At 43.5% G+C, this 15,422-nt stretch overlaps 2 protein-coding genes across 2 annotated transcripts in view; both read left to right on the forward strand.

The window, feature by feature from the left end:
* Window positions 1-11,563, forward strand: part of LOC144767431 (myelin-associated glycoprotein-like) — a 66,591-nt gene extending 55,028 nt beyond the window's left edge. The window contains exon 4 of the mRNA XM_078650866.1: window positions 11,271-11,563. Coding sequence (XP_078506992.1) covers window positions 11,271-11,563 — 293 coding nt within the window. The remainder of the gene's footprint in view (window positions 1-11,270) is intronic.
* Window positions 1-15,422, forward strand: part of LOC144769681 (myeloid cell surface antigen CD33-like) — a 402,964-nt gene that overhangs the window by 298,108 nt on the left and 89,434 nt on the right. The window lies entirely within an intron of this gene.

Genomic DNA, 15,422 nt, shown 5'->3' on the forward strand with positions numbered 1-15,422 from the left:
ACGGAATGGAGAAGAGTACCGCAATGCAATGCCCATGCTGGCCATGGCCTCCTTGTAAGCCAGAGAGCTAAACGCAGGACCCTGGCCAGAATGTAGCATGCCAATTGTGTGTGTGCCGATAAAGACTCGCAAATCTTTTATAACAGTTCTGGCGTCAGCCAAGTGCTGGTGTCTACATTTTAAGTGAATCTAGTCTTAAATATTATGGGGACGCATTTCTCCTGCTGGATTTCTGCGTATAGATAGCCTGATGCTTTCTAATAAAGGGGTCCTGGCAATACTCTGGTCGGTTCACGACTGCGATCTCTGTTGCAGTCTGGGCAATCCTTTGCAAATTTGTAATGTTGCAGGCTCATCCCCGGCCACCAGTATTCTGATCGTAATTCTTTCAGAGATTTCACGATCTCTTGGTGCCTTAGACCCAATCCCATGTGTGCCGCTTCAATCAAGAAGATTCTCCGGTTCGTGTTTGGAATTACTCTATCCCCCACTCCAGGGACTTGAGCAAAAGGAACGGAGTTTGCATCAATTATGTATGTATAACTGAGTGGATAGTCGAGAGGTAATGCTGCATAGTCGCCTTTTAATGAGGCTTTTATTGCCAGCATGGTTTCTCCGTCTATGTGTTTTTTAGAACGTTTTTTTGTGGCTACGGGAGCCGGTTCGACCGCTTCTGCTGTGGCTCTGTTAGCCAATGAATTCTCTGCAACGTGAACGCCATCACGTTGATGACTCAGTGTATGCATCACGTGAGTCTTTCGTAGTTCTTTCTGCCAAAGAACTACCTGTTCCCAAAGCTTTTTATGCTTTATTGTGGCACCTGTGTCATCTTTGTAATCGTTTGGAACCCAGTTCTGCAAGTCATTATTGTAAGACCTGACGCAGAAATGCAAATCGCACACTATTAGTGTCGGAAATTCACGATCAGCATTTTCAAGCGCCATCTTTAAAGATCTTATTTCAGCTCGCTGAGCTGAACAGTTTCTGAGTGATTCAGTTTTTGTGACTATTGGTCTGAATTTACCAAAGCGCCAGCGACCTTTAACAATCCCTCACGCTGCATTGTAGGATTTTTTATCCACATCATAATGTTGTGCAAATCTGTCCATGTAGATTACACATGTGTACTGTTCGAGAGGCAGAATTTCGATTGGCAGAGGATATTCTTCTTCATATTCTAGATTTTCTAGTTTTTTCATGTTTGGGTCAAAATAGTATTTCACGTCTTCTGCAGCAAGAGAATTTTCCCATTGTATCCATTTTGGATCTAATGCCACAGCATTCAAATTGCGTGGGCTTGTTAATGCCTCAAGGGCTGATTCTGCTGGTAAAACAGTTATCCTTCTGCCTTGGGCTTGAGCTCTTTCTTTTGCTACATCAGTTTGAACCGCTATTGTGTGTACAAGTGTGATTTGTAAGCTATTGGTACAGTTTCTCCCTCATTAGAGGTCAGGTACGTGAATCCGCATCTTCCTGGGATGACTCGGATTACAAGGTTGCGTACGTTTTCACGTGTTTGCAATTTCGTTTTAGCTAACATGTCTGTTTGCAATGATCTTAAAATTTCTATGTGTTTCTGAGTCCAATTGATTGGTTTGAAATCAGGTTTTATTAATTCATAGAGAGGTTTAACCCTCTATGCATAGTTTAGAATGTATGTTCTTCCGAAATTCAGGAAACCTAGTATTGATTGTAAGTTCTTCAGCGTTTTTGGAGCTTGGAGTACAACACACTTCTCTAAGAAGTTGTCTGCTAGGCTCTTACCTTCACTTGATAATTCATATCCTAAAAACAGGGCAGTTAGATGGGCAATTCGTGACTTTTTAAAGTTGAATTTGTACCCTTCAGCTGCGAACCCAAGTATTATGGTGTTCACTCTTTTCAAGTGTGTCTCCAGGTCATCATCTGTGAGATAGATGTCATCGACATAAGATAATGCCTCATCATCATATATTTGTAGTAACTCTGTTACCCTTGCTGAGAATAATCCTGGGCTATTCTTGAATCCCTGTGGGAGTCGACAGAAGTGTTTTTTGTGACCCCATTATTGGGAAAGCGGTCAAATACCTGCTTTCAGGTGCAATGTTTTGACAAAAGAATCCATTAGAGATGTCTAAAGTTGTTTTATATTTTTTGCGCACAATGTTATTCATTAGTGCTGCACTGTGTGAGTTTTGTACTGCAAATGTTTTGCAACAGGAGTTTAAGTGTCTGTAGTCCAAAAGTAGACGATATGAATCATCTGGCTTGGAGACAGAAAACAAAGGATTGTTCATTTGTGAGGTGCATGTTTCAATCACCCCCTGGTATTCAAGTTGATCTAAGATCTCCCTGACTTGCTTTTTAGCTTCTTGTTTAACTGGATACTGCCTTTGTGCAGTGGGTTGATTTTTTAACTGGATTTTGTGGGGAGGAGAATCCTCATCCCATCCTACATGATTTTTATATAATGCAGGAGCTTGGGCCAATGCCCATTTTCTTGCATATATGGATTTTGTATGAGTTGATATATGATTTGAGAAGGCAGGCATAATCATTTCTTCGCCATGAGGGCACTCCCTGACAAACTCTGGTGGCCAGTCTTTCTCAGCTAAGAGGATGTCATAGCCTTTCGAAAAGTTATCCCAAAAGAGACCCCTTACTTTCCTGGTCTTGTCCCCTTCTATACGCAATGTTATTTTGGTATAATTTATGGGGTTTGCTAACTCTGGTGTCTGCAGTTTCCACTTGAATGTATTCATTCGTGTCCACTGTCTCCAGAAGATTCATCAGGATCTTGCGAGCTATTGTCACGTTTGCTGCGCTGTCTAGCATTGTCTGAGCCCACTCTCCGTTTTTCAGTTGTGTCCTCAGTATCCTCGGCATGTTTAATTTTAATACTTGCTACCTTCTTTCTTGGAAATTGTAATGTTTTACTTTCATGAGCAGGTTCCTTGTCTTTGGACTTGACGTGCTCTTCTTTGTGTTCTGACAGTCCTCTTCTTTCCGATTTCTCTGAGGAAGTCTGAAAAGATCGAGAGGGACGTGTATCAATTTCTTGATATCTATCAGGTTTTCTCAATTTATCCCTATCTCTAAGGTTGTATCTTTTCTCAGAGGGCTCCCTCTGGGGAGACTTGTCTCCTCGTTCCGGAGATCTTTCTCTCAGTTGAGGAGACCTTCCTCTGGACTGGAATCGTTTTTCTCTGGGAGTGGATTGTTTGTTACCATCCCAACTCTTTTTTGGAGTGATTAGATTAATTTTAAATAAATGTTTTTTCAGGTTTTTCAGTTAGTTGGGGTTTTACTGGTTTCCCACCCAAACTATCTCTACCTAGTTCTTCATAGGATTTTTCTATGATTCTGGCAAGTTCAAATGGTTGTTCTGCTATATCTGTTTCTTTCAATTTCTGGTGGATCGCCACAGATGCGCTTCTCCTTTTATGTTGGCTAATAATATAGCCGAGACCTGCTTGAAATCTTTCAGTAATTTCATACCCAGAGTTAAAGCAGGTTCTGGACCGTATTCATTTTGAATCTGTCGTAGCACATCTGGTATTATCGCCATAGACAGAACACCATGTGTTTTTGTGTATATAGAAGCAAAGACTGTGCCCCAAGTGTCACAGTCCTCCACATGTGGTGCGATTCCCATTGGAAGGCAGATAGTCAGCATTCTGTGTTTCTCATGAGGTGTAGTATCAGGAAATACTGCCTCTATCTGAGTGTTTTTTTGTGCTAACCAGAATGGAATTTGTTCCCGTTTTGCGGGTATTTTGCCAATGGCAGATTGTATATTCTGTGGTGTAATTTTATTTGTGTTCCCTGGTGAGGGGTGTTCTGTGGAATTATTATTGCTGGTTGGACTGTTGAAGTCCGCATTACATATTGGACCAATTGTCTATGTATTTTAATTAGTAGTTTTAGCTGAGCTAAAAGTTCCCGGTCTGACATTGTTTCAATGTCTGGATGTGGTGTGTAGCTGGCTAGAACCGGCCACATGGCTTCTGGTCTACCTAGTGGACCTAGCCTGGTGATGTGATTTTGATGTTTTAGGGCGCCTTTAAACCAGAGCAGGTGCTCTTGGTATGTTAGTGGGATTTCAACGTCCTCGAAAGGAGCGTATTCATCCAGAGGTTCCTCTATTTTATAATAGTGGAATTCGTGTGTTACAGCGTTTGCTGCTGGAAAGTTTATCCATGAATAGAATACCTCTGTCTGCCGATATTCATGGGACTCTACCACGAATATGACTGTACCACCTCTTGGTAATACTCCATTTTCTATACGTTTTTTAGTTATAGTTCTTCTTATATTTGCCGGGATGATAATTGCACCCGGTTCATTTTCATTAAACCCTGTAACATCGAAACCCGGTTGATTCGCATCTACTGCAGCTTCACCGGTTTCGTTGCTGTCACCGTTAGTTGACATTGTTTTAATGAGAGTTTGCAGAGCAGGTTTCCAAGGAAACAAAGATTAGGTGCACAATATTTTGAAACACTGTATCCTTCAACATTGACTAAACCAAAAACTATATATACCCCCCGTCAACAAAAGAATCACCTTCCGCCTCCTCACCCACGCACACAAAGCCCTACACGACCAGGGTCCGAGCTACCTCAACAGCCAAATCAACTTCTACGCGCCCAACCGCCACCTCCGATCAGCCAACCACGCCCTCGCCGCCGTCCCCCGCATCCGAAGAGCGACTACGGGAGGAAGGTCCTTCTCCTACCTGGCCGCCAAGACCTGGAACTCCCTCCCGACCGACCTGCGCCTGACCCAAGACCACCTCGCCTTCAGGAAGAAGCTGAAGACCTGGCTGTTCGAGCAGTAGCGGCACCCCCCCCCCCAGCGCCTTGAGACCCTACGGGTAGGTAGCGCGCTTTATAAGTGTCACTGATTGATTGATATAGGAATCTCTTCCTACTAAGTTCCGGCGGATTTTAACCTTTTACCCACTCCAGACGTCTTTTGGAGTTTTTACGGGAAAAGGGTCTGTATGAAAAAGCACGACTGAGTTACTCTAATGTCTTGCGTTAGATTATCACCTTACCAAACGTTGGGCGCCATGTAGTGTAAGTCCTATATTCCCAATAGACTCTGCGCATTGGAATAATATAATCAGCAGTGTAGACGTAGGACTGAGGTCGACTAGGTCTCTACGGACTATATTAGACTTAATTAGTTTTGCCAGCTAGCTCAGAGGTCACTAGAAACTTTCTCGAATGTTCAGGAAAGAGTTAACTCTCTAGACTTAAACAAGAAGGGATTAGCTTCTGACAACCGCATAAACATGACAACTTTTCTCCCTCAGTGTATCTCTAGAGTCGTGTGAAAACAATAGACAGTTATTTCACTCAGTCAATCGTGAATACTTAGTTTCACCAGAGTGCAGAGAAATAGAGAGACGGGCGATTTCAATAAAAGGTGTTATTTATTGAGCAGTCTTCTTTCTCATGCAAGAGAAATGAATCGCCACAATTGCAATACTTATTATAAAGTAAAGTGCGTACAGCAAAAGGAGTATTATAAAATAATACTGTAAAAGCATTGATATGGGTTCTTAGCCATATGATACTTTAAAATGGATAAAATATATACATACATAAAAACATTGACTAACGTACTCAACTGGTGCTTCTATATACACCTACCCCGGTGTACCTGACCTAAGCCTAATACGTGGGAAGGAGTAAGTAAGTAGCAGTTTAAGTTAAGTTGGAATCTGAATCAAGAATTCTCTCAAGGGTTTAGTCAGCTCCGTACCTGGGTAATAGAATGTAGGAGGTCTTGTATCTCTCTCTCAGGACTCGATATCCCAGCAACCCGCAATGGTGACTGGAAACACCGGAGCTGGAATTTTCTCGGCTGAGAACAAGACAGCGTCTTTCTCAGTGCGTCAAAAGGAGAGGGGCGGCGTCCTTCGGCTCCTCGCATCAGCTGGGCTTCCGGGCAAGTAGATAGCCGCTCTGCTCCAAACCACTGTGTGTTTGCTTAAGGCAACGTTGGTAAATTTATACCTGAAAGGTGCCGGGTTTGACGTAAGGTTGGACATAAGACGTTACTAAGAACTGACAGTTCTTTCTGGACTCTAGGAGTTCTTGTGCAAATCAAAACAAGAGCAGGGGGATTTCCCGGGCTGCTGGAGGCTTGGTTTGTTTAAAGAACACGTTGTACTTTCTAGGAGTCTAGGAGTCTAGGGGAGTAGCCTTACCGTATTTGGACTGCATGGGCTATTACTAAATATGGATATGATTCTTATGCCTTTATAAGGATATTATTTATTATAACCACATAAGGGCATAAATCGGGAATATCGAATTAGGGTCCTAGATAGAAACACAACAGAATATTCAAGTCAAACATTACATAAGTAAAACTCTCCAAGCACACCAACACTCATTCTGGCTGAGCAGTAGAAAAGAGATACATAGGCAAGGGGAAAGGCAACAGTAGATCATAACAAACTGCTTCCCATGGTCCCTTGGAGCAATTGGCCCCACTAACTGACTCTGCAGCCCTCACCGGCACCTGATAGTGTTACAATAGAAAGTGCTGACTACATCCATTATTTCGGTCTATGGTGATGGATGGCTCATCTGTTCTTAACATTTTAGTTGGAGACCTACAATTCTAGAAAGTTCGAACCAAATGCCCTCCCCATTTTCTGCGTTTGTTTTATCACTTAAGGATGCAACAATTTATTCAAATATAATTTTAAATAATGCTTGGCGAAAATCTATTATTTTCTTGATGTTTGCAGATTGGTCTGGAAAGCAGGAAAATGTCTCAATTAAAAAGGTGCTGGAAGGACGATCTGTGAACATGCACTGCTCAGTGGACAGCGCTCCCTTTTCAAACTTGACCTGGATAAAAAGAAAAGAAAAGATTTTAGGAGGAGAGAACATTAACAACCTGACATTAAATCTCTCAAACGTAGCATTCGAGAGGTATGCACCCTGTCCAAACAAGACCACAATCCTAGTCAGGGTATGTCAGATACACACCATAAATGAACCTCTGCTCACGCTCTGGTAGCTTGGCACTGAGCAGGCATTCTTAACTTAAGAGGCAATGTGTAATTTATTGGTACAACTCTTCAAATAGTAAAAGTGAAAACACCCCAAAACATCTCCACACCCGTTTATAAAAATAGCTTATATTTTTATGAACAAAACAAGACTAAAACAACAAAAATCCAATAAGTTTAACCAGAGTAATTCGTTTTTAAGACATAAATGCAACTATGGTGCTTAACACCTTGACTGCTAGAGCAATTCCCCTGCTGTGCTGAACTTTTCAGATTTCCATGATTCATGACGAGCTCAACCGGTGACAAGTAACTTGTTGTGTCATCAATAGATCCGAAATATGAGCAGCAAATGGGTAATGTGTTTTTCTTGAGCTTCCAGCTCTAGGCGATGCGTTGTGCACTTGGCAAACGATCCTTGTACTTGCATCAGAACGGAAGGTGATGCACCATGCAGTTGGCAAGTGATGTACGGTATCCTTGCAGATGCATCGTGTTGAGAGAGATGTGCCATTTCGGATCAGAACACAGTTGTGGATGCGTGGGTTTTAGAAGTTGCAGCACTTTATATCCACTTCCAAGGGCCCAGGCCTGATTGGCACCACTTGCCATGGCATGATATGCAGAAAGAAATGTTCAGGTGCTGTTGCAGGATGATGAAGAAGTCTTTGATGTTCCTGAGAGTTAGAAAAAGGGGCAAGTCAGGATGTCCTTTGAGTCACTCTGAGTTCAAGTGAAGTGGGTTCACTCCTTGCTCAGCAGGGCAGAGGGTAGCAGGCAGCAGGGCAGAACAGTAGAAAAGCAGTTCTTGCAGAGCAGTAGTCCATCAGAGTGGCAGTCCTTGTACCAGCACCGCAGTCAGTTCTTCTTCACTTCACAGGTCCAGGAGTGAACTAAAGTGGTAGGGTCAGAGACCAGTACTTATAACCAGTTGTGCTTTGGAAATGGGGGTATATTCAAATAGGGGCTTTGAAGTGCACAGAGATCCTCCTTTCTCGGCCCTGGCTCCAGCCTCACTACAGGGGGATCTACAGCCCCTTGTGTAGGAACAGGACACAGCCTATTCAGGTGTGTCAGCCCCTCCCTCCCATTCTCCCCAGGATGACCCATGAGGATGTGGATGGTCCATCAGTCACAACTAAGCTCCATTTCTGTGTAGTTGTCTAGAGGTAAGGCAGTCCAGCCGGCACCCACCCCAGACGTGTCTTGGAGACAGGCTGCGGGCACACATGGCTAAGACCACAAAAATGTCATCTTTCTTAAAGTTGCATTTTTAAAGTTGTAACAGTAAATCCAATGTAGCCTTCAAATATGATTTTTTATTACAAGTCCAATGGTATGAAACATCAAAGATCTACTTCTCAACCAGGATTTAGAACTTATAAAGTGTAATAAGGACTTCCCAATGTTCACCGATGAGAGTGATAAGCTGCTCAGTAGTGAAAAATTAATTTGGGTGTGTTTCACTACCAGGCATGCAAAACTTAAAAGTGCATGTCCTGCCTTTTGATTACACAGCACTATCTAGGGCTTACCGTAGGGGTGTCTTATATAAATAGAAGGGGAGTTTAAGGCTTAGCAAGGGTTTTTAAATGCCAAGTCGACATGTCAGTGTGATACTTCCGTCAGCTTGCAATGGCATGCCTGGGACAAATTTTACAGGGTTGCCTAGGTGGGTGTCACAATAAGTGCTGTAGGCCCACTATTAGCATTTAATTTTCAGTCCCTGGGTATATAAAATAACCCTCTAGAAAAGACTATTAAGTATATTAAATATGTGAAACAAGTGTGAACCAATTATACCATGTTTAGAGAGGGAGCACAAGCACTTTAGCACTGGTTAGCATTGGTAAATTACAAAGAGTCCTGAAACAAACAAAAACAATTCAGCAAAGAAGGGGAGGAGGAAGGCAAAATGTTTTGGGTGACCCTTCAGTGTGCTAACGATGTGCATTGTAATGTCTGACATTCCCCACAGACTCAACCCTTGTTGGTGATTATATGGCTTTCTTGTCAATCTGAGTTCCCTGCTTTTCAATGGAGGCTTTTCTCCCTATTCTGTGTTTGTCCCTCCACTTTGTCTTCGCTCTCTTGAACCCTTGTTATGGATTGGATATTGTTTTAACCTTCTACTGCTGATGTCATGGAATTACTTGTTTAGCATGCCATGGGAGCTCACGTGTTGCTCGTACTCTTTACTTTTATCGCCCTGACTCTCCCATTTTGCCTTCCCTCATGCTGCTGCTCAGCTGGGCAGCAGGCACCACATGATGGCCTTGATTATTGCCTAAATGTCCACTCGCACCCATGCGCTAAGGACTCACACTGTTATATGAATCTGTTACACTACATTGCAGTGAGATTATGATACCCTTGCATTAACCTTGAGCATTCAGCAAATGTGAAGAGAAATATCATGAACATGAACTTTTGTGCAAAAAAATTACAAAATATTTTTCTGATTTTATTATTACAGATCCTCCCAGGACCCCACAAATAAAGTTTGAGAATGTCACGACACCAGGTAGTAATAAAAATGGTGTTCCAAGCAATATACCAAGTATGAATTGCCAGCCTACAAATGACTTTTGAGACATATGGGGCATCATTTACAACATTTTGATGCAGGGCAGCGCTACACATCACTTTCCTGCGCTGCCCGAGTCGAAAGAAAATGGCAAACATGATCCATATCCATGGTGCATCCCTGTCCTTTTACACTGCGCTGGCTCACAAATGGCTGCCTAGCTCCAACGCAGGCACCCTTGCACTATGGCTCCAGGATGCCTGCATTAAAATCAGGTTGCTTGTTAGAGGAAGGGACACATTTCTTTACAAAAACAACGGTTACCCCACCCTGAGATGGCGAAGGGCTTTGACGCATTCCCAGATTTACTCTATGAGGTAAATCTTTGAATATAGTGTAAATCTGGTAATGTGTCAAAAACAATGGCCGTTGAGTTGCAACACCCTCTGTAGTGCCCATAGCACACCCCACCGAGGAAGTGTGAGGCAACGCAGTGATTTGCACTGTATTGCCTCACACCATATCTACGAGGCCATGAAAAGCCATGCAGGGTGGCTTTTCATGAGGTACAAAAGGGGGTGGTGATGGACGGAGCATCTGAATCAATCAAACACTCACACCCAGTCAAAAGATCTGGGTTTTATCCATCACCGTTCTTTAGCCTACTCTGCCACCCCAGTTCAGACATGGCTATATGCAAATCAGTCTGACCCTGTGCCTCATGGGAACAGTCCAGCCCGAACTGCCAAGCCATGTCTTCCCTGGACCGGAAACAAGCTTCCCAGGACCGGTTTCTGGCATTCCAGCTGTCTTCAGCCCGGCTTGCTTGAATCCAGTGGCAAAGTGAGCAAGGGACTCACGTCCGAGCATACCCTGCCACACTTATGGCGGCCAAAAGCGGTACAAAAGGGGGTGGTGATGGACGGAGCATCTGAATCAATCAAACACTCACACCCAGTAAAAAGATCTGGGTTTAATCCATCACCGTGGGTGGTGGCTTTTCATGGCCTTGCGTCTGCACTCAAGATGATATGAGTTTGCATTTTTCCGGAACATCAAAAAAAGTGACACATTGGCGGCGCTCTAGGCTTGTAAACAAGCCCCAACATCTTCACTATCTTCCTATGTAAAAGGCTACATCCAAATCTGTACATGCATTGAAGTTCCGTCTTTTGAATTTAGGATGCAATATATCCCATGGTCACTGTACACCAGCCGACCCCATTGACTGACTGTGCTGCCCTCACTGGTACCTGATCGAGTTACGTGAGAGGTTGCAGAATATATCCACTATTTCAGCTTTTGGTGATATATGTCTTATATGTTCGTAACATTTTAGTTGGAGACCTACAATTCTAGGGGCATATTAGCAAGAACCTCATTAAAATGATCGCCATTTTTAGCGGCAGGAAAAGTTTCCTGCCGCGAAAACGGCTATAATGGGCTTGCTAATACGTGTTATAGATTTCCAATAGAAGCCGAGGTTAGATGTGCAGGACAATTAACCTGGGCTTCTATTGGAATCCTATAACACATATTAGCATGCCCATTATCGCGTTTTACCGGCAGTTTCCTGCTGCTAAAACGGCAATAGTTTTAACGCGGTTCTTGCTAAAATACCCCACACATTATCTTGCCTAATTTTATCACTTAAAGAGGCAATAACTTAAAAAAATATAATTGTGAATACTATTTGGCTAACATGTATTTGTTTCTGAATGTTTGCAGATTGGTCTGGAAAGCAGGAAAACATCTCTATTAAAAAGGTGCTGGAAGGACGATCTGTGAATATACACTGCTCAGTGGACAGCTCTCCCCTTTCAAACCTGACATGGATAAAAGGAGAAAAAACGATTTTAGGAAAAGAGAACATTGACAAGCTGACAATAAGTATCTCAAACGTAGCATTTGAGAATGAAGGACAGTACTGGTGCGTTGCAAAGAACAAACATGGCCTGGCAAACTCTTCTGTATTCATCAGCGTGGAGCGTAAGTATGTGATCTTCTGGAAGCCTGTTTAAGGACATAAGCAAACAATACAATGGAATGGAAGCATTTGTAGCTCATGTGTATTTGACACCTAAAGACTCAAAAAAGATTGTGTACTATTTTTCTATACTTATTGAAGGTACAACTAAACACACCCAAGGGTTTAATGCATCACTGTGTGTCGTGTTGTGTGACTGGACAAAAATGATGACTCATTTTATTTACAACACGTCACATGCAGAAATCGTCACTGCCCACACAAATAGGTTTCCCTAATATTTGTATAGCTAACCAAGGCAGTAAATCATGTTTTCCTATTATTACCACGATCAGATGCCAGTCAGCCCCTACATCAGCTCCCTGCTTTGTTTATTTAAACAAGTCTCATGTGTTTTGGTATTTGCTGCAACTAATGTAGAAGTTGTTAAGTATCATCATTTCTTGCTCTTAGCCCCACCCCTAGCCCCGTCCCCTCATTACACCTCTAGCTTATTTTAATGTGTACCGGCACTTATTTTTTCCTATTTAAAGCACTGGTCACAACCGTGGGGCATTCATTGTAAAGCAACATAGTAGACGCGTTTTGGGCCAGCCAGTTCATAGCTGAGTGTCCGTTTGCCCAGAGCTCTAACACACCCAAATACTGCTGTCCTTGTAAAGTCACCTTCAATAAATTCTCCCCCCAAACCCTCTTCATGCTCTGGAACTCCTTGTTCAGGATGCCTCAAGCCCACAGGGAAGAACTGGGGGTACTTTCAGCATCCACTGTCACTTCCCACAGCAATTTTTGAATTAATGAATGTCCATGGGACCGAAAAAGGCAGGGGGGCCAGTTGGCACTTGTCTCTGCCAGAGTCTGGTTTCACTTTTAATCCCTTCCACGTGGGGCTAAATCCCCCGCAGTGTGGGGGGAAGGGGACGTAAATGGCGCCACGGTGCTCTTGACGAGCCCAGCTCATCATGCTGCACAGTGGAGCTGTGCTCATCACGATCTGGACTCGTCACGACTCCGCCCACTCCAATAGAATGCCCGCACAGGCGGGCAATTAGCCGTACGTGGGCGGGCTGCAGAATTTTTTATGACGAGTACAGCTTTTCATGAGCATAGCTCGACTGTGTCTCATGACGAGCTGAGCTCGTCATAAGTATGGAAGGGGTTAAAACTGCGGCAGCCAGAGTCAGGCCAGACGTAGTTTACCCTCCTTGTCTGTGTGCTTCACGTGCCAGTGTGGTGTCTGAAAAGTTGAATGTACAGAACTTTCAATATAATCACTTTATTTCTGGTAGACTCGAACTTTCTGGACTTCACGCCATGATACACAGAGCAACATCTTAGTATTATAGGACTCGGTTGGGTTCAGTATGTCAACCTTTGAAGTATGAATTTGCAACTCGTGCATTTAAAGCATATCTTGCAAACTACGCACATACCCCTGTATGAGGCTCAAACCATTGCACTGGCTTTGGATTTAGTGTATGGCTGCAATATAGACACAATACCTGCACTTCGAAATGGAGTGTTTAACAAATGTACCGGCGAAGCAGTTTTTTAAATAGCCAAAGATTCATTTGCACATTTAGAGGGTGCTTTGGATACATTCATGTGGGCGAAGCCAATGCGAACAGTATGGAAATAGGCGCTCGTATATGGCGCTCGTAATCCAACCTGCAAAAGCCACAATGTTATCCAGCTACCACAGTTTATTGAGATTGAGCTATTGCGAGGTGAGCGCCCCCATACAGTGTTTCCACAGTGCCAGGGGCATAATCCAGTATGGTGTTAAGTTCAAGAGCTAGGCAGAGTACACTGTTACACATTGTTATCTGACAGGCCCACTACAGTTTTGGGGTTGCCCCAGTACAGTTTTACCAAAGTCTCAGGCTCAGTACATTCTTATCTCATTGTTAGTGGACCAGACCAGTAGAGTGTTACCACAGTGTCGGGGTACCCCAGCCCAGTGTTACTAAAGTCTCAGGCTCAGTACAGTTACCACATTGTTAGTGGACAAGCCCAGTACAGTGTTACCACAGTCCCAGGTGCTAGGCTCAGTACTGTGTTAAACAAACACAATGAGATGATGGACGCAGCGCTGAATGTATTCAGACACTCACCCCCAGTCACAGATCTGGGTTGAATCCATCATCGTTCTTTAGTTCTCTTCGCCACCTCAGTTCAGAACCAGCTATATGCAAATCAGTCTTGACCCTGTGCCTCATGGGAACAGTGTAGCCCGACCTGCCAAGCCATGTCTTCCCTGGCCCGTCCCTTGCTCACTTTGCCACTGGATTCAAGCTAGCCTGGCTGCTGAAGGGTGTTACCCAAAAACCGTTCCCAGGATGCTTGTTTCTGGTTTAGGGAAGACCTGGCTTGGCAGTTCAGACAGTTTGACAGTCTGGGTACTTTGGACTCTTCTGAAGTTCGCTCTCGGCATCAAGACCGCACCTGAGAAGATCCTTGCTGCTCCTTGACTCCTTGTCCTGCAAGCTTGCTGCAATGTCTGTGCCCATGCTCAGTGCAGGTCGTCCCAAGACCTGTGGACATCAAAGACAAACAGAAGGAATCTCCCTTGTAGTGAAGTAGTCACACCCCTTCATCCGTAGGCACCGCAACATAACTGACCGGTTTGCTGATCCTGGGCTCCCACGTACTCCACCATGCTCAACAACACAGGTGGTGTATATTCTCCCTCGAGGCCTGTGCTGTCTTCTCCTTGAGTTGAGGCCAGTAGCCCTCATAAGGGTCTCTACAACTGAACCCCTGTGCAACGCTTTTTTACTTCACTTCATCACATGGCAACTGCATTGGTTGTCCCAACCGACTCGTACAAACAGAGTGGGATGCATCGAAATGTTCTGTCAACGAGCCTGTTCCCTCTATAACTGAACAGCGCCAATGCTGTTGGTTGGAATGGACGGATCCTGTCATCTTCAACGTCATGGTAGCTCTGGCAGAGCTGCTGACTCGGTACAACAATGCTTGAAGCTCCTCAACATTTGTTTTGACCTGCAACCTTGAACTAAAGGGAACTTCATCTTCCATGCCTTCTGGACACACCTGAGTGGTATAGACTCTTTCCCGTCTGCTTTCAGGTACTCTTCTACTCAAACTCAATTCTGGTTTCCAACCGACTCCTCAGTCCTCCTGTGGTAAGACTGCAACCGTGGCGTACCTGCTGTTCAGTATTAAGTACCAGTTGGATATCCTCTTCTCAACCGACCGTTGTGGAGTACCAGACACTCCTAGGGTTGTTCCTTGGGTCCCAGACTCTTCTTTCTTTTTTTTCCCAAATTTTTTATTTGCATCAAGTGGACACAAAAAAAAAGCCATAATAAACAAAATTAGTCTACAAAGATTTCAGTAAGAGCAGTAAATTAACATTATACATTCCATAAATCATAGGCAATAAAGAGGTCATACAATAAGAAAAGAAAAATTGAAAAATGAAAGTATACTGTTATTGAAGCATACATAATTCCCAGATTCTGTCTATTTTTCGTTTAGCCTGGAGGCCCCTTGAAGCAGCAAGGGCAATCTCCATATTGTATGTTTCCTTAACCAGGGTCCACCATTCCATAACTGTTGGTGGATTTTTTGTAATCCAAGCTCTAGCAATAATAAGTCTTGCACAGGTAACTAAAATATTCAACAAATCATTAAATACACTAATACCCCCGCTTATACCCACCAACACATCAATTGATGAGAATAAAATAGGATAAGCAAGTCTATCGGAAACCACCTTAGTTATTCCATCCCAATATTCATTAAGATGAGGGCAAGAAAAAAACATGTGAACAATATCAGCACCACTTAGATCACATTTAGGGCATTTCGTACGCTCACTATAATTATTATTCGTTGCCCATTTAAGAATTCTCTCGGGGGTATGG

The sequence above is a fragment of the Lissotriton helveticus genome, chromosome 7, assembly GCF_964261635.1.
Source record: "Lissotriton helveticus chromosome 7, aLisHel1.1, whole genome shotgun sequence".
Lineage (NCBI taxonomy): Eukaryota > Metazoa > Chordata > Amphibia > Caudata > Salamandridae > Lissotriton > Lissotriton helveticus.